Here is an 18,899-nt window from a genome sequence, read left to right on the forward strand (position 1 = left end):
GGAAGGGGGGGGGGCATTGGAAGCCTACACTTAGGATTGTGTAGGTGTAACATGAAGCTGTCAGGTTTCAGAGAAAGGGGGAAACAGCCCCTCCTTCCTTTACTGTGCTGACAGGAGAGCTGAGAATTTCTCAGCACTTTTAACAAATGCAGGTTCTCTTAAGATACCTTTTTGAAAAGGACAAAAAGAATATTGAATATGTTAGATAATGTTAATGTATATTCAAGGATGAATGTAAAAACCAAATATGAATTCTGAAACTTTTAAACATGTAAATGAATTTTCTTTGTCTAAATTTAAAGACCACCTCTGTTTTTGATTGGCCCACGGCCAATGATGTCACACTGGACTGAAGGTATATAATGGGGAGCTTCGAAGTATCGGGTTGAGTTCGTTATTAGAAGGCCAGCATTTTGGCAACTATAACGACCTACCGCTAACGCAATTGGCCTTTTGAGTTCCATGATGGAAAAATAAAAGCAATATTATTTTGGTAAACCTTGCTTTATGCGTCATTTCCATATTTTTGTTATTTTGCACACCTTGAGCTAGCAGCTTAATTGGCAGCTGCAACTTTATGAGTGCGTTGGTGTCTCATTATCCATGCTCAACCCCCATGGTCTGGCATTTCACTCTCTCCTCTCCCTTCCCCCCACTTCCATCAGCATCTGCCCCCTTTCTTTCCCTCCAACCCAATTGTATCCAGTATTCTTCCCCCTTTATGTCTCTCTCCCCTTTCCCTGCACACCAATTCCATCAGCAACTGCCCCCTTTCTTTCCCTCCAACCCAATTCCATCCAGTATCTTTTCCCCTTATGTCTCTCTTCCCTTTCCTTGCACACCATTTCCTTCAGCATCTGCCCCTCTCTTTCCCTCCACCACCCTTCCATACCACCCTGCCCCCTTTCTCTCCTTCTACCCACCCTTCCATACCATCCTTCTCACAACCCTTCCATACCATCCTTCTCACAACCCTTCCATACCACCCTGCCCCCTTTCTCTTCCTCCATCACCCTTCCATAACATCCTTCTCAGAACCCTTCCATATCACACTGCCCCCTTTCTCTCCCTCCACCACCCTTCCATAACATCTTTCCCACTACCCTTCTATACCACCCTGCCCCCTTTCTCTCCCTCCTCCACCCTTCTATGTTCCTTTCTCTCTCCCCCTCCAAATATTGCAGCTGCCGCTCTGCCCTCTGAGCTCCTTTGCAAAAGGCAGCCCAAAAGCAAAATTAAAACAGCTGACGGCAACAGGCCCTCCCTCCCGCATCAACGATGCACCCTTTTGACATCTAGCTGCACTAGTAGTTTGTCCTGCTTCTTTATGCCTGTTGTCTGAATGCCGGCAGTTTGACTTCTTGATTCATATGAAATGCTGACACCATCTTCGGCAGAAAGAAAGGAACCATATGCAGGGATACTCCTATTCAAAAAGAAAAACTGTCTTTACAGTGAAATCTGAAATTATGGCCTCCTGTAAAGGCTTGTACAGGGCCTTGCTTAGAGCGTTCAACACAAGGTTAAGGTTCCATGAAGGACAAGTTTGACACACAAACACAATCACCCTGTTTCCTTCAAGAACCTGGAAACATCAGAGTGAGAGGCCAAGAATCCTCTCTCCAACCATGTTCGAAAAAGGAAAGATTGGCCACCTGAACCTTTAAGGAACTAACCGCAAAACCCTTCTCTAGACCTTCTTGAAGGAAAACTAGGATTGTGGCTATTGCAGCCCTAACTGGCTATATCTGTTGCTCTGAACACCAGTGCTTTCACCAACCAATCGTCCAAGTAGGGGAACACCTGGAGGTTGTGAGACCTGAGGAAGGCCGCTACCACTATAAGGCACTTGGTGAAGACCCTGGGCGAGGAAGCGAGGCCGAACGGTAGCACTTTGTACTGATAGTGGTGGTGCAGTACCTGGAACCGCAGGTAGCGGCGGGAACTCTGATTGATGGAGATGTGAGTGTAGGCCTCTTTGAGGTCCAGGGAACATAGCCAGTCGTGTTGAGAAAGAAGAGGGTAAAGCGTGGCAAGGGAGAGCATTCTGAACTTCTCCTTGACCAGACACTTGTTGAGGTCCCTGAGATCGAGAATGGGACGGAGGTCTCCCGTCTTTTTGGGAACCAGGAAGTAGCGGGAGTAGAATCCCTGACCCCTTTGATCTGGAGGTACTTCTTCGATGGCATTGAGAAGGAGGAGGGATTGAACCTCCCTCAGGAGGAGGGGGGTTTGAGATGAGTGTGAAGCAGACTCTACGGGAAGGTTGTCTGGTGGAAGAGTCTGGAAGTTGAGAGAGTAGCCGTGGCGGATGATGTTGAGGACCCACTGGTCCGACGTGATGACTTCCCAACGGCTGGAGAAAATGGTGAGACGACCCCCGATAGGCTGTGGAAGAGGTCGTGAGGGAGGATGACTGGCTATGCCCTGGAGAGAAGAGTCAAAAGGGCTGAGACTGTTTAGCAGGCTGAGGCGGCTTAGAGGGTTGAGTGGCCTGAGATCGAGCCTGGGCATGGTGCTGCTGTTGACGAGGTCGCCGAGATTGTTGTGGAGGCGGATTGAGTGGCCTGGCTGAGAACCTCCGCTGGTAAGATGATTGAGGCCGATAGGGTCGAGCAGGCGGAGCCTTCTTTTTTGGCTTGATCAGGGTGTCCCACCTGGTCTCATGGGCCGAGAGTTTCTGGGTGGTGGAATCCAGGGACTCTCCAAAGAGTTCATCCCCGAGACAGGGGGCGTTGGCCAAACGATCCTGGTGGTTGATGTCCAGGTCGGAGACTCTGAGCCAGGCTAGTCGACGCATGGCTACGGCCATGGCAGAGGCCCGAGAGGTGAGCTCGAAGGAGTCGTATATTGAGCGGACCATGTATTTTCGCATCTGGAGAAGACCAGAGATGTGTTGCTGGAATAGCGGGACCTTGCGCTCAGGAAGGTACTTCTGAAGGGCAGACAGCTGTTGGACCAAGTGTTTTAGGTAGAAAGAAAAATGGAAGGAATAGTTGTTTGCCCTGTTGGCCAGCATGGCATTTTGGTAAAGCCTCTTGCCAAATTTGTCCATGGTCTTACCTTCTCTGCCAGGAGGGGTAGAGGCATAGACACTGGAGCCCTGAGTCTTTTTCAAAGTGGATTCCACTAAAAGGGACTCATGGGGCAATTGAGATTTGTCAAATCCAGGTATAGGGATGACTCGGTAAAGGTTGTCCAGCTTACGGGGGGCTCCCGGTACCGTGAGGGGAGTTTCCAAGTTCTTGTAGAACGTTTCCCGTAGGATGTCATGTACGGGAAGCTTGAGGAACTCCTTAGGAGGTTGCTCAAAGTCTAAAGCCTCTAGAAAGGCTTGAGACTTTTTCGAGTCAGATTCTAGAGGAAGGGACAGGGCAGCAGACATTTCTCTCAGAAATTTAGTGAATGAGGACTGCTCTGGTTTAGAGGTGGCATCGGGTGCCGATGGTTCCTCATCAGATGAGGAGGGATCCTCCTCGGTACCGAGTGGAGTCTCCTCCCACAAATCAGGGTCTCTGACCTCTGGTGCATGTCGAGACACCGGGGTGGAGGGCGCGGTGTGGCGAGTCTTGGACAAAGACTTACCAGAGCGCACTGAAACGGTACCAGGGGAGGACGATCGGCGCCGTTCTCGGTCCCGAGAAGAATGCCGTACCGCCTGGTGCCGAGGAGGATCCACTGTGGTCTGAGAATGAACCACCGGATCGGCGTGAAGGTGTTGAGCCGAAAGGATCGGCATAGAGGTGTTTACCGGTACCGAAGGAGTGGACACCGGAGGCTCGGTGCGGGGCTCGGGCCGGTCTGGTACCGGAAGGAGCGGTGCCAGGATAGAGGGTAACAGTTGTTCAAGTTGTTTCTTCAACTGCTCCTGAAGCTGAGCCTGAAGAATGACCGAGATACGGTCATCTAGGGGTGGCATCGGAACCGCTTTCTTTTTCTTCGGTTCCTTGGATGCCGCTCCACGCCCCGGCGATGAGGAGGCCGATGACGAGGCACTCACCGATATCGGGGCGGAGCGCTTGCGGGACCGGTGCGATGCCGGTAGGGACGGTGTCGCCACCGTAGCTGGAGGGCGCTCGAGGGAAGAGGAAGGCTTCTTAGCCGGCTTACCTGGCGCCAGCGGCGCCGATGCGGGGTCGGTCGGTGTCGAGGTCGACGGTGCCGATTTTTGAGGTACCGCCGTGGAAGGTGAGGAGTCCATCGCCGACTCGGTGCCGAAGAGAAGAGTTTGTTGGATTCTTCGGTTTTTAAGTGTTCGTTTTTGCAGGGTGGCACAGCGGGTGCAGGAGTCCGCCCGATGCTCCGGACCCAGACACTGCAAACACCAATTGTGTGGGTCAGAAACGGAGATCGGGCGTGCACACCGCTGGCACTTCTTAAAACCGACCTGCGGGGGCATGAAGGGGAAGATGGCCTCCGCAAAATCGAAGTCCGAGGCCTGTATAATGGCAACAGGCCCCGCCGGGGCAAAAACGAAAGAAAAAGGAAAAAAATGAAAGGTTTTTTTTTTTTTTTTTTGCAAATCAAAGAAAAATAAACCCGAAGGTAAAGAGAGAAAAAATTAGGAAAAAACGCGAGCGGGAAGGCGAAAAAGTGATTTCAACGGCCGTTGAAAAAATACACGCGTCTTCTTCGCTCCGCGGAAACGAAGAAACTGGGGACCACGCACTCCTCCGTCGGGCGGGAAGGCACTCGCGCATGCGCGGTGCGGCCAACTAGAAACTTCTAGTTAAAAAGGTCCGTACCGAGGGCTCCGTCGGTGACGTCACCCATGTGTTAAGAATATGCTGCCTGCTTGTCCTGGGATAAAATAATAATAACTTTATTCTTATATACCGCCAACACCAACAGTTCTAGGCAGTTTACATAAAGAACTGGACAATCAGTGAAAAATACAAGTTATATAGGAAATACAATAGTACAGAAAATACAAAAATGCCGCATTATCATTAGTCAAGTCAAGCTAAAAATTTATCAAATAAATTAGTCTTAACTAGTTTTCTAAAGGAACAGTAAGACGAGGCCTGAAAAATAATTTCACCTGAGTATGCAATTTACCAGTCTGATACACCAGTGTCCTTTCCAAGAACGTCTTATGGTGACAAGCTTTTGGATTTGGGTAGGCAAAAAACTTCGAGTAGTCTTAATAGACTTATACAGCTCAAAATGAGAGAAAAGGTAAATTGGAGCCAAGCCAAATACAACTTTAAAGCAGATGCAAGCAAATTTAAACAGGACTCTTGCTTCCACCAGTAGCCAATGTAATTGCTGATAAGGGCATCTTCAGCCCAAAAATTAATCTGACAGCTGTATTTTGAACTAACCTAAGTCTTCTTAATAAATTCTTGTAGGAACCCAGATAGAAATGTTACAATAATCTAAAATGGACAAGATTGTCGCTTGGACTAACAATCTAAAAGATGCAGAGTCAAAAATTTTTTTGATGGTCCATAGCTTCCATAAAATGAAGAAGCATTTCTTAACTAATAAATCAGTAACAATCTAACGTAACTCCCAGAATTTTGATGGAGAACCTATTGAATATTCCTGCCCATTAAGGAGTATCGTATCTGTAATTTTATCGTTGGGACTTAAAAAGGAAAATTCTAGTTTTATCTGTGTTTAGTTTCAACTTGAAATCTGTAGTCCACTGCTTGATTTGTTTCAAACGATATTTGGTTTTTAATTTTCATAGAAAAAGAAGTAATAGGTATCAAAATAGTGTCATCTGCACAGATATGGAATTTTACACTTAAACTCTGCAGCAGGTTCCCTAATGAAGCAATATAAATATTAAACAGCGTAGGTGACAAAGGTGACCCTTGGGGTACACCACATGGGTTACTCCAAGAATAAGAGTACTTACCATCATTGATCACTTGGTAAGATATTTTTTCCAGGAAACCCTGAAACTAATCCCATACCTTCCCAGAAATGTCCAGGCTTTCGTATAAACCACTACTGTTGCTGGTTTCTTGGAATGAAGGAATGTGGCTATGACCTCCTCTGAGTACCATTTTTGTACTAAGGCTGCCCGATCAAGAGCCATGCCAAAAGCCCAAAATATTTTGGATTCTCTAAGGTGATTGGACCCTGCAAGAGCAGCATCGGATGGAGAGGGAGTCTCAAAGTCTCAGCAGTCAGACCACATCCGTATATCATGGATGATGCGGCCAATCTGGAGCCATGAGGATCACCAGCCCTAGATGCATCACTATTCTTTGAATTACTTGGCATATCATTGGCCAAGGTGGAAACATATATAAGAGATCCCTGGTGGGCAAAGGTTATACTGGAGTGTCTACACTGGCGCTTCCCTGCTTGCTCCTTTGACTGAAGTATTGCACAGTCTTGTGATTGCATGCTGATGCCATCAAGTCGAACGTCAGATGCCCCCAATACTGAACAATCCTGTCGAATGCTACCAGGGATAAGGATTACTCCTTTGAATCCAGCATCTGTCGACTGAGAAAGTTGGCCTGGACACTGTTCACTTTTTTTTTTTTTTTTTTAAATATCTTTATTCGTTTTTACATTATGCAAACAAGTGTACAATAATTCAAGTCATACTATACATTCTTCACTTGAAACTCTACATTCATTTTATACCATAAACTATCTCCCCTCCCTCCCTTTCCATATATTACCCCTCATAATGTCATAAAACCCATCCATCCCTCCTCCCCCCTACATATATTTAATGGGGATAAATATAATTATTTATTTATTATAATACTCAATTAATGGTCTCCACACCTCTTTAAATTTCTTATAATAACCTCTCTTGATTGCCAATGTTTTTTCCATTTCATACACCTGACAAACCGAACTCCACCAGAAACAATAATTCAATCCTCTATAGTCTTTCCAGTTATGTGTTATATGTTGGATGGCAACTCCTGTTAAAATCATTAACAGTTTGTTATTATTCGATGAAATTTGACTTTTGGCCCTCATAGACATTCCAAACAAAACTGTGTCATATGATAGGGCCACAGGATTCTCTAACATACAATTTATTTGACCCCAGATCAATTTCCAAAAATTATTAATAAAAGGACAATAAAATAATAAATGATCTAGAGTTCCAGCCTCAAGATGACAATGCCAACATCTATTAGATTTAGAGCAATCCAATTTTTGTAAGCGAACAGGGGTCCAGAGTGCTCTATGCAACAGGAAAAACCATGTTTGCCTCATAGACGCAGACATTGTACATCTTATCCTCCAAGACCAAATACGTGGCCATTGAGATGTATTAATTTGATGCTTAATCTCAATGCTCCAAATATCTCTAAGTACAGTCCTTGGTTTTTTATTTAAATATCCAGATAATGTTTTATACCACTGTGCGGCCTGGTGACCCATAAAATCTGCCTGGAAGCATAAGAATTCTAGAGTAAAATGAGTATTTAAAGACTTCCATTCAGGGAACCCTGCCTGAATAGCCTGCTTCAATTGCAACCACTTATAACTTTGTTTTTTATTAAGTCCAAATTTATGTTGCAATTGTGAAAACTCCAGCAGCTTACCATCATTAATAACATCATCTAAAGTACGTATTCCTGCTTCAATCCAATCCTTCCAGACAATCATAAAACCGCCTATTTGTATCTTGGAGTTCAGCCATATATTTTGACAAGTAGATTTTTGAATAGTAATAGGAGTTAAGTTGTTTACATACTTTAATGTTGTCCATGTGTCCATTAATATCCTATTGGTTTTCCTTATTCTAGGCATTTTAATGCTAAGCAGATGACGAAGCCTGATAGGAGACATGAGCTGCCACTCCAACCATAACCAATCTGGAAGCTTCTCCATGAGTTCTGGGAGGACCCAATACATACCTTGGCGCAATATATATGATTGATGAAACCTATAAAAATTTGGAAAATTTACCCCTCCCTCCTCAATTGGTTTTTGTAAAGTCACTAGAGCAATTCTTACAGCTTTACCCAGCCAAATAAATTTACTAAGAATATTATTTAACTTTTTGTAAAAAGACCCCTGAAAAAAAACTGGTATCATTCCCATTTGATAACAAACCACAGGCAATATCATCATTTTGACAGTTTGAACTCTTCCCCACCAAGATAAATGTAAAGGATTCCATTGCTCACATAACTCTGTTACTTTTTGCAATAAACTTTTTTCATTCATTATAATTGTCTCATCAAGCGTGTTTTTTATCCATATACCTAAGTATTTTATTCCTTCTTCTTTCCAAATAAAAGGTAATGAGTCAAATAATCCTTTTGTGCAATGCACATTTAAAGGAAGAACTTCTGATTTAGTCCAATTTATTTTATATCCTGGAAACTTTCCAAATCTTTCAATCAAAACCAATAAATTTGGAATGGTTGTTTCCGGATTCCTCAAATGAAGTAATATATCATCCGCATATGCAGAAACTTTATATTCTTTATCTTTATGCGGTATACCCTGTATCTCCTCCTCTTGTTGAATAGCTAATAATAAGGGTTCAAGCACTATATCAAAAAGTAAAGGAGACAAAGGACATCCCTGTCTAACTCCCCTTTGCAATTTAAAACAATCAGAAAAATTATTATTGATATATAATCTAGCAACAGGAGAGCTATACAGAGTTTTAATCATTTGTATAAATCCCGAACCAATACCAAACCACTCCATGGCCTGATACATAAATGTCCATTCCACACGATCAAAAGCTTTCTCTGCATCTAGAGACACAGAAAAAGCCGGATCTCCAATTTCTTTTGTTAAATATAACATTTGCAATGCCAATCTGGTGTTATTAGAAGAGTGTCTCTGAGCAACAAACCCTGTTTGATGCATACCAACTATGTGAGGAAGAGCTTTTGCCAAACGTGTAGCCAAAAGTTTGGCTAATAATTTACCATCTACATTTATCAATGAAATAGGCCTGTAATTTGAAACCAACATGGGATCTTTATTTGGCTTCGGCAAAACAATAGTTAATGATTCTGCCATAGTGCCTGATATACAACCTTTCTTTAGTTGATTCTGATATAAATTTAATAAATGAGGTAAAAGAGTATTTTGAAATGTTTTATAAAACTCTACCGTAAAACCATCACCACCTGGAGCGGTCCCTACTCTAAGAGATTTCAATGCTGTTTGTAATTCTTGTAAAGATATTGGATTTTCCAAACTTCTTTTTATATGATCAGGAATCTTCGGACCTTCAATATTATTTAAAAACACTATACCATCTTTTTCTTTATTTAAATAAGACTCAGAAGAATACAGGTTTTTATAATAATTTAAAAACTGTTTTAAAATAGGACCAATCTGAAAATGAGTTTCACCTTTTTCATCTTTTATTGCATTCAATTTCATCTTTCTTTTTTTCACTTTAAGATAATTAGCCAATAATCTTCCCGCCTTATTTGAACTACCATAATACAAAGCTTGCTGACACATAATATTTTTTTTAGCCAAATTAGAAGAAATCTCATTATATTTATATTTTGCTTTTAATAAAGTTTGCAACGTAGAATTCTCCCACTTATTAATCAATTTTAATTCTAAATCTTTTATTTCGTGTTCCAGTTCCGTAAATTGCTTATTTAATTGTTTTTTAGAATAAGTGAAAATGATATAATTTGCCCTCTCATCGTTGCTTTAAAAGCATCCCATATTATTTCTGTAGATATTTCCTCTGTAATATTATTTTGAAAATATTCATCCATTTTTAATTGAAATTCTTCACAAAATTTTGGATATGCAAGCAATGCATTATTAAATCTCCATACAGGCCTACCATTATCCGGGTCATTAAAATTTAAAGAAATCCACACTCCTCCATGATCTGATAAAATTATTGGTTCTATAGAGGCTTGTGTAACATCTTGTATTAGCCCATCAGAAACAAGAATATAATCAATTCTAGAAAAAGATTTATGAACATGTGAATAAAACGAAAAATCTCGATCATTAAAATGAAGAATTCTCCATATATCTTTTAAATTGCAAGAATTTATAAAATTATCCAACCCTAAAGATTTTAAAATTTTACTAGGTTTTTTATCCAATAAAGGGTCCACAACAGCATTAAAATCTCCTGCTACTATCAAATTATTAGCAGCCAGTGGTAAAATTATTGGTTGTAGAGTTTTAAAATATTCAATTTGATTCGAATTAGGTATGTACACATTAAATAGCGCCACAGTATTATTGCCCATACTCATGTTCACATGCACCCATCTTCCTAATTTATCTGCTTTCACCATATTAAATCCTGCTGAACATTTTTTATTTATTAAAATTGCTACCCCAGCTTTTTTCCCCACCGCCGGTGCAAAAAAGCAATCTCTCACCCAATTACCAATTAGCTTTTTTGATTCATCTCCATTAAGGTGAGTCTCCTGTATGAAATAGACATCCGCATTTTGTTTTTTTAAATATAGCAATACTTTTTTCCTTTTTATCGGGTGGTTGAGACCATTAACATTTATTGAAAAAATTTTTAAAGTCATTATATCAAATCAAAACAATAATCAATAATATTCTTCACATCAATATTATAACCTCTTTTCCCCTTTTTAAAATTATTATTAGAACCCATCCCCTCCCCTATACCCCTTCCCATATTCTTAATCCCCTCCCCCTCCCATCCCTCCCTTAAATTACTTGCCAACTTTGAAACGCACACCTTGACTAGCAATAGATAAACTCCCCACAAGCTATATTTATAATTTTAAAACCATTAGCCAGATCATTATCATATTAAAATGAATATCATTTTATCACACAAGACTTCTTTATCAAGGATTACCTCTTTTTTTTTTTTTTCCTTTCCTTTCCCCCATCTCTCATGAACCCTCCCTTCTCTACTCACTCATTTCCATTAAGATATTATTGAAATACATAAATAATCACACCAAATTTTAAAATTACATTCATCCAAACCACATCCATCTTTCATGTCAGATTACATCACATTCCCTCAAGTTAAATATCACTTTTAAATATTATTAAATATATAATGGAAATCTTTTTTCCTAACTTTTCCTATTCAAAAAGTCAATAAATTCCCCAAAACAACAATTTTTATCCCTTTAACATAACCCTCCTAACATTCCATACCCATTTCCACACTAGCATAATTTCCACTCCATTCACAACATTCTCTTATATCATATGCTTTATATTATAACATCCAAACTTTCCTACATCCTTCGCTTTTACCAAAACTTCTAATTAATTTTTTTTTTTTTTAATCTCCTCGTATATCCACCATTATTTATATTAAGTTCAGACCAATTTTTATCCCAAACAACAATATTATGACTCTTGTTGCATTAATAGATTTGCAATTTTAAAACTATAGTCCATACATAACAACAAATTTCCTTTTCTTGTAATAAGATGCTATATGTCTCATAAAGTCTCATTTCAAATCTCCTCTTGCTTGCAGATCCATATCAAATTCTATCCTCTCACACTACTGTTTATACATTCTCAGTCTCATCTTTTGATCCACCTTAAATCTCCTTTCCAATTGTTTTGCATAAAGATTTACAATGACCACAATTTCAAACTTGTGGTGCCAATCATAGATCCTTCACATTCTACATATACAAACCCTGTTCCTTTTTTTTTTTTTTTTTTTTTTTTGACCATCGTAGCTCTGTCATTTTTATTTTAAGGTCAGGCCAACTATTTACCAGAACCATCTTCAAAAAATCCTCTGCTGCATTTAGAGAATTTCCATTACAATGTCTTATTCCATATATCACAGCTGACTTCCCCTTTTATGCAAATGAAAATTGTAAGGCTTACAAAGTCACAGTCTAACTCTCATCTTGCTTGCAGATCCATTCTATTTAATGTCCTCTTGCTTGTAGTTTATATCTTCTCAATACTATTTAGAACTTATTTCCTTCAATCTGTTTTGCACAATCCTCTATCGTTTCTCAGTCTGTCTGTCCAAACAGCAAGTCAGTACAATCCATCTTATTAACCTCTGTCCTTTAAAAGGTCTGTAATATTGCATCTCTTATACTCTTGCAGGCTACATTCCATTTGCCTCATGACAAGATAGAATGTGGAATGTATTTGAAATCCAACTGCAGCCATGCCTTCAGAATCCTATTAACTCTTTTTTTTTCTTTTTTCTTCCTTTAACATAGAAATTTCCAAACAAAAATAAACATTTCAACCAAGAACACAAATACTTCCATCCAAGTCTCTATTAAGTAGCCATTGGTGATTCACACTGCTCCAAAAACTCCTTAAGTTTATCTGCAGTATCAAAATTCAAAGTTTTATTTTTATAAGTGACCCGCATAGTTGCCGGGTATATGAGCCCATATCTAGCTCCCAGACTTCTCAGCTGTGGTCTCAGGTCTAATAGCTGCTTTCTCTTTTGTGCCGTTGCTCTGGCAAAGTCAGGCACTATGTAAATCTTTGAATCCTGACACTTTAAGTTTTTATTATCTTTAGCTAATTTAATTATTTCAGCTACCTGTTGATATCTAAGTAGCTTAAAGATCAGTGGACGTGGTCCTTTTTGGCTGTTTGATAATCTCGTTGGGATCCTGTGTGCACGTTCTATTTCCAATGGAAACTTGTTTTGCATCGGGAGCACCTTGGGCAAAAAATTAATCAAAAATCCAATCGGATCCGACTTTTCAATTCCCTCCGGGACCCCAAGCACCCTTAAATTGCTCCTTCGTTCCCTATTGGACAAATCTTCCAGCTCCCTTTTCAGTGCTTCAATTTCCTTACTGTGTTCCATGTGCTTTATACTTTCCTCCTCACACTTTTCCACTCTTTTCTCAATTTGATCCACTTTCAATTCCATTGCTTGCAGTTTATTTGATAAACATACCACCTCTTCTTTCACTTCTTTTATATTTTTAGAGCATTCCAATACTATTTCCTTTACCGCCTGTATTTCCTTCATTATGTCTTTATTTTCTACATCCTCCGGCGGCAACGGAACTGACATCGGTGAAGCCGTATCAAGTTTCGATCGCTTCCCGCTTCCTGAGCTGCTCCCCGCCGCCAAATTTTTGTTTTGCTTTCCCGAAGCCATTATCCACCTCTACCTCACTTTTCAGAGTGAAATTTGAATTTTTTCTGGCTATGATCTCTGTCAAATAGCTTGTCTTCACAGAGCAACTCCACTACCCAGCCATTTAGTTCCGCTCCAAAGCCACGCCCTCGACACTGTTCACTTTTGCTGCATGCACTGCCAAGATGGCTAGCAGATGGTTCTTTGTCCATTGAAATAACAGCTAGGCCTCCAGTTTTAATGGTGCACTCTTAGTGCCTCCTTGCCTGTTGATTTAAGCCACTGCTGTGGCATTGTCTGAGAAGATTCTAACTGCTTTCCCTTTCAGGGTCTCCTGGAAGGCCTATAACACTATTTGAATAGCTCTCAGCTGCAATCTGTCGATAGAACATGTTCTCTGCGAAGGTTCCCAGTGGCCCTGGACCTTCGCAATGACCTCCTCAGCTGTAAAGGCTGGCATCTATAGTCGGGATCACCCACATAGCTATGTGGAGAGACAATCCTTGGGACAGTCTCTGGCCTTAACCACCATTGAAAACTGACTGTCTTCCACTGTCCACACCAAAGGCATCTGAAGGGAGTTTGTCTGCTGCAACCAGCAGGATAATAGTGTGCTCTGGAGAGATCAGAGATGAGCTTTCGCCCACAGTACCACCTCTATTGTTACCACCATAGACCACAATAACTATAGATAACACCACACCATGGGGGCTAGCAGTGCCAGAATCTTTAGTATCTACTACCTCAACTTTTGTCTGCAAGTCTCTGGAAGAAAAACATGACCCTCTGTCGTGTTGAATACAATCCCCAAGTACTCCAGGGATTGTGAGGGATCCAGATGACTCTTTCAAAAACTGATGATCCAACCCAGGTCCTGCAAGAGGTGAACTACTTGTGTTACTGCCTTGTGTCCCCTCTGCCTGGGACGCAGTCTTGATGAGTCAGTTGTCCAAGTATGGATGAACCTGAATCCTGGCTCTGCGTAAATGTGCTGCCGCCACCACTACCATTACCTTTGTAAATGTGCGTGGTGCCGTTGATAACTCAAATGGGAGTGTTGAGAAGTGAAAAAGTTTCTCCAGCACATGGAATCTGAGAAATCTGTGATCCAGAAAAATGGGGAAATACAAGTAAGCCTCTGTCAGATCCAGAGAGACTAGATATTCCCCTTGAGCAACCGTGGTAATAACTGATCGTACTCTCTCCATTTGGAACTTGGGAACTTTTAAAGTTGCATTGACTGACTTGAGGTCCAGAATTGGCCTCCAGCCATCTGACTTTTTCTTTGGCATGATGAAGTCTATCGAGATCTGCCCAAGCCTGATTCAACATACAGTAATTCTACCACCCAAATCTGCAGCAGCCGCTGCACCATTGCTCTTACTCTGGCTGTTTTCTCTGGCCTACCGGCTGGGGAGTCTATAAAAAAAAGTCTCAAGGAGGCTGAAATAATCTGAGCTTGAACCCCTCTGGAATGATGTCAAGCACCCATTGTTCTGCGCAAATCCGATTCCAGGCTTCCAGAAACTCAACAAGTCTCCTGTCTATATGGAGAAGATCAGGGAGGGATTTGGCATCACTGGAACTTTTTGGAATTGGTTGCTGAACAGGCACCTGATGTGGGGTTTCAACCAGAGGTTCCAAAACTCTACCTAGACCCTTGAAATGACCTCTGCATAGAAAAGGTTGCTGAAGACCGTCGAGGCTACCTGTAGCTTTGAAAGGAGCCAAGACTTGATCCTCTAGACCAGGGGTGTCCAACCTTTTGGCTTCCCTGGGCCGCATTGGCTGAAAAAAATGTTTCTGGGGCTGCACAAACAATGCCGCAAGGCAGGAGGGAGCCAGCAAGATGGTAAACACCCAGGAACAGCAGAGGAAAACACTGCATCGCCCTCGACCAGGGCCGCACAAAATACTTCCATGGCCGCATGCGGCCCTCGGGCCGTAGGTTGGACACCCCTGCTCTAGACGCATGTGGCTTGCTTTCCGGGAGAGACTTAGGACACCTGTACATTAAACTGATCATAAGGTCATCCAGCCCTTTGCCAAAGAGCATCTGCCCCTTAAAAAGTAGCTTGCTCAACGTGGCTTCAGAAGCCAGATTTCCCACCCATCGTCTGATCTACAGCATCCTGTAGGCGGAAATATAGTAAGCAGACACTTTGCTCTTGACTCTAAATACATCATACATAGTATCTGCGACATAATCCACCCCCGACAGTACTGTTTGGGGGGTATGTGCTCGCCTCTGAAGTTGGAGCCTGGTGTAGCAGGCGAATACCATGAAGGAAGCCACTGTCTTAAGACTCAAAGTCAAGACCTCAAACTGCCTTTTGAGGATCTGATCCAGCTTGCAGTCCTAAGCATCCTTCAGGACAACTCCGCCTTGACTGGGAAGAGAAGTATACTTTGTAACCTGTGCCACCAAGAGTCCACCTTAGCTGGTGTAAACGGTTGCCAGAAATTGGGAGCCATGGAATTTAGCTTTGTCATTGCCCTAGCCCTCCCATAGGGGCCAATCTGGTGTTTCCCAGTGCTCCATCAGCATCATCGTGATCTCAGGATGTGAAGGAAAAAATATGGACTGGGTCTTGGAGCTGCTCGACAGCAAGCACTGTGTAGAAGCAGTTTGCAGAACCTCTAAATCTAGTTCTTGCATAGAGACTGAAATGACTTCATTTAAGTTGACTAGTTTGAAAAGCCTGTACAATGTCGGATCCTCTCCCTGGTCTAGGGCTGCTATAGCCTCCTGGCTGGAATCACCCTCCCAAGAACCTGCATCCCCTACAAGGGAAGCATTTCTGGAGAGTAGAGGTATCAGTTCAGATCCCCAATCATCCCAGTCCTTCTCTGACTGGACCTCAGGCTCCTGAAGACCCTTTTCATATGAAGGAGCTAGGTTCTGCAGGGATAAACCCTCTTACGTACTAACAGGTACAGACTCAGCTGGACCTGGAGACTGCTTGTACTTCAAAATAGGCATCATACATGACAGCCACAAAACCAGAGTCAAAAACCTGACCTGAATCCCTGGAGGAACATTTTAGGATTCCTCTGTAGCTGAGGCATCCATGAATTTTCACTTTGCTGGCAGTGCTGGCTCACCAGTAGAGAGCTCTAGGAAGGATTTATGTTCCACTTCTTGAGCTTTCTGTGCCTCTGAGCCTCTGAAGCAGGGGTCTCAAAGTCCCTCCTTGAGGGCCGCAATCCAGTCGGGTTTTCAGGATTTCCTCAATGAATATGCATGAGATCTATGTGCATGCACTGCTTTCAATGCATATTCATTGGGGAAATCCTGAAAACCCAACTGAATTGCGGCCCTTAAGGAGGGACTTTGAGATCCCTACTCTGGAGGGTCCCGGGATGGGGATAAGCTCACAGCTCTCTCCCCTCCCCCCCTTGCATGCCAAGGCACGTGGTGCAAGGGCTCTCCTCAGGCACAAAATTGGCATGATATAATGGTTAAACCACCTATGGAGTCCATCCTGATTGGTTTTAGACCCACCAAAGTGTTTTGAGGCAGAAAGAAGCTTTTAAATTAAAATAGGAAATCTAAGATGGCCACCATAGCAGCGATTTTGGTGCCAAAAACTGCCCGGGGGGGATCTACAAAACAGCCCCCAAATTCCAAAAACAGGATTTTAGAGTACCCTCATGGAAGCCCCAGAACTCTCAAACTCACCCCCCCCCATCTTCTCCACCCTGATGTCTCCCATAGACAGTAGTGGGCTGTACTCACAGTGCTGCCATGTTCTTTGCCTGCATCAGCTCTCATTGTAGCTGAAGGGAAAAGCTTCTCTGCTTCAAACAAGCAAGCAGATGTCCAGGAGTTAGTCTTTGCGGGCTGCCTTTTACACAGGCGGAAGAGCCTGAAACCCTCTACCTCACCAGTCTCCACACAATTCTTCAAAGGGATGGGGGGGTGTAGTCGACACCCACAAGATCTCCCAACCAGCATAGAGCCAAATACAGCCTACATTTATGCGCTTTGCACAAAACCAGGTGAGCAGTCTCCCCGAGGCCAAACCCCAAGCCAATCCAAGTGTTAGGGCGAGCTGGCCAGACAGTTGCCCTGTAGCAAGGGTGACCCGCTCAGCTATAGTTCTTAGAACACTGAGGGCTCCTTTTATCAAGCCACGCTAGCGGTTTAACACATGTAACAGCGCGCGCTAAACCGCCAGCCGCACTAGCCGCTACCATCTCCTCTTGAACAGGCGGTAGTTTTAGGCCAGCGCGGGGGTTAACGCATAATGAAAAGTCGCACGGGTTAACCCCGCTAGCGCGGCTTGATAAAAGGAGCCCTGCGTCTGCAGCTTTTTCCAGACAGAGTTGTCCCAGGACTACTGGGAACATCTATAACATCTGAAGCCTCGAACAAACATCAGATAAAACCTGAAAATAAGAAATTTAAACAGAGCAGATGAAAAAAACTTCTTCCCAATTCACTTGCAGAAGGAAAAAACTGAGGAGAGAGGGCAGTGCCAGGTGATGTAGGGAGGCGGAGTTCAAAATGTAGATGAGGCTTTATGCAATCCTCGTGGATGAAGATGCACTACCCACAGCTTCAGGACTCATGTGCTTTTTGCACTGGAATTGTAGGTTACACAGACAATTTATCCATATTCATCACCTTTCATCCAATGTCTCCATACATTCTGGCTCTGATCTCAGTATCTGCAATATACTGTCCACACTGATATAAACCCCACATTTATTTTTAACTGTAGCTCCTATCTGTAATGCTAAAGCACAGTCACTCATTTCAGGATTGCTACATTGTGGGCCAGACCAACTCCTGAGAGAAATGGGCAGTCAAGGTCTTGCTCTCCACCTCACTGCATCTTTGTGTATGCGCAAGTGTATATGTGTATGTTTTTCTCTGCACTCACCCACTGCATTTTCACGCTCACGTAAGGTCTGGTCAACATAGAGCTTGGTCTTTTTTGGCACACTGAGTTTTACACCCTGAGCTAGCGGTGGCCCTGGTGATGTATCTTTCTCCTCAAAAACAGCTGTCCGCTTCAGAATTTTTATAATCAGGCCCCCACCTGTGGAAGAAAAATATGATTTAAGGGGCTGACTTGGTAGCTTAGTAACAACAAAATTGCATGCCTGTAAGAGTGATTTTCTGTGGACAGCAAGATCCTGCAATTACTCTATTGGGTATCATCACCGGGGCAGAGCTGATTCAGGAACAGCTTCCTAAATATGAGAAAATTATGGAAAAGCTTTTTGAGGCTGCACAGGAGCTCCCCCTCTATAGTATCTACTGTAACAGTAATCGTCAGTCCAATTCAAATCATGCTTCAAGCTCAGGTGCACTATAAATCAGTTATGCTTATTTCCCTTGACCTTTCAGCGGCCTTTGACACGGTTCACCACTCTTTACTGCTAGCCAGATTGGCCTCCATTGGAATCTCAGATACAGTCCTAAATTGCTTTCATTTGTATCTTGCAGACCGTGAATTCAAGGTAATTTTTAATAGTACATCTTCTGACTATGTCCCAAATACTTTTGGTATTCCGCAGGGCTCAATTCTTTCACCCCTCCTTTTCAACATTTTCCTCTCCCCACTTATGACGTTAAACTAATCAATTGGTCTAACAATGTATGCGTACGCAGACGACATACAAATTCTGAAAGCCCAAATGACATACTTGATTTGAATGCAAAACTTGATCAAATTAGTTGTTGGTTGAGAGACAATATGCTGGCTCTCAATCTCAATAAAACAAAAACAACATTAATCCCTTGGAAGGATGGCCTTACACAAAAAAATTCAATTATAATTGATAATTCTATTATTAAACCTGTTAGTTCAGTCAAAATCTTAGGTATCATTTTAGATTACTAATTAACCTATCATGATCAGAT

General features: G+C 42.4%; 1 protein-coding gene across 3 annotated transcripts in view; it reads right to left on the reverse strand.

Moving 5' to 3' along the window:
• The window catches only part of BBS1 (Bardet-Biedl syndrome 1), a 105,837-nt gene that overhangs the window by 24,323 nt on the left and 62,615 nt on the right, over positions 1-18,899 (reverse strand). For all 3 annotated transcript variants that reach the window (XM_033954726.1, XM_033954729.1, XM_033954728.1), the window contains one exon: positions 17,914-18,072. In XM_033954726.1, coding sequence (XP_033810617.1) covers positions 17,914-18,072 — 159 coding nt within the window. The remainder of the gene's footprint in view (positions 1-17,913; positions 18,073-18,899) is intronic.

The sequence above is a fragment of the Geotrypetes seraphini genome, chromosome 8 (assembly GCF_902459505.1).
Source record: "Geotrypetes seraphini chromosome 8, aGeoSer1.1, whole genome shotgun sequence".
Taxonomy (NCBI): domain Eukaryota; kingdom Metazoa; phylum Chordata; class Amphibia; order Gymnophiona; family Dermophiidae; genus Geotrypetes; species Geotrypetes seraphini.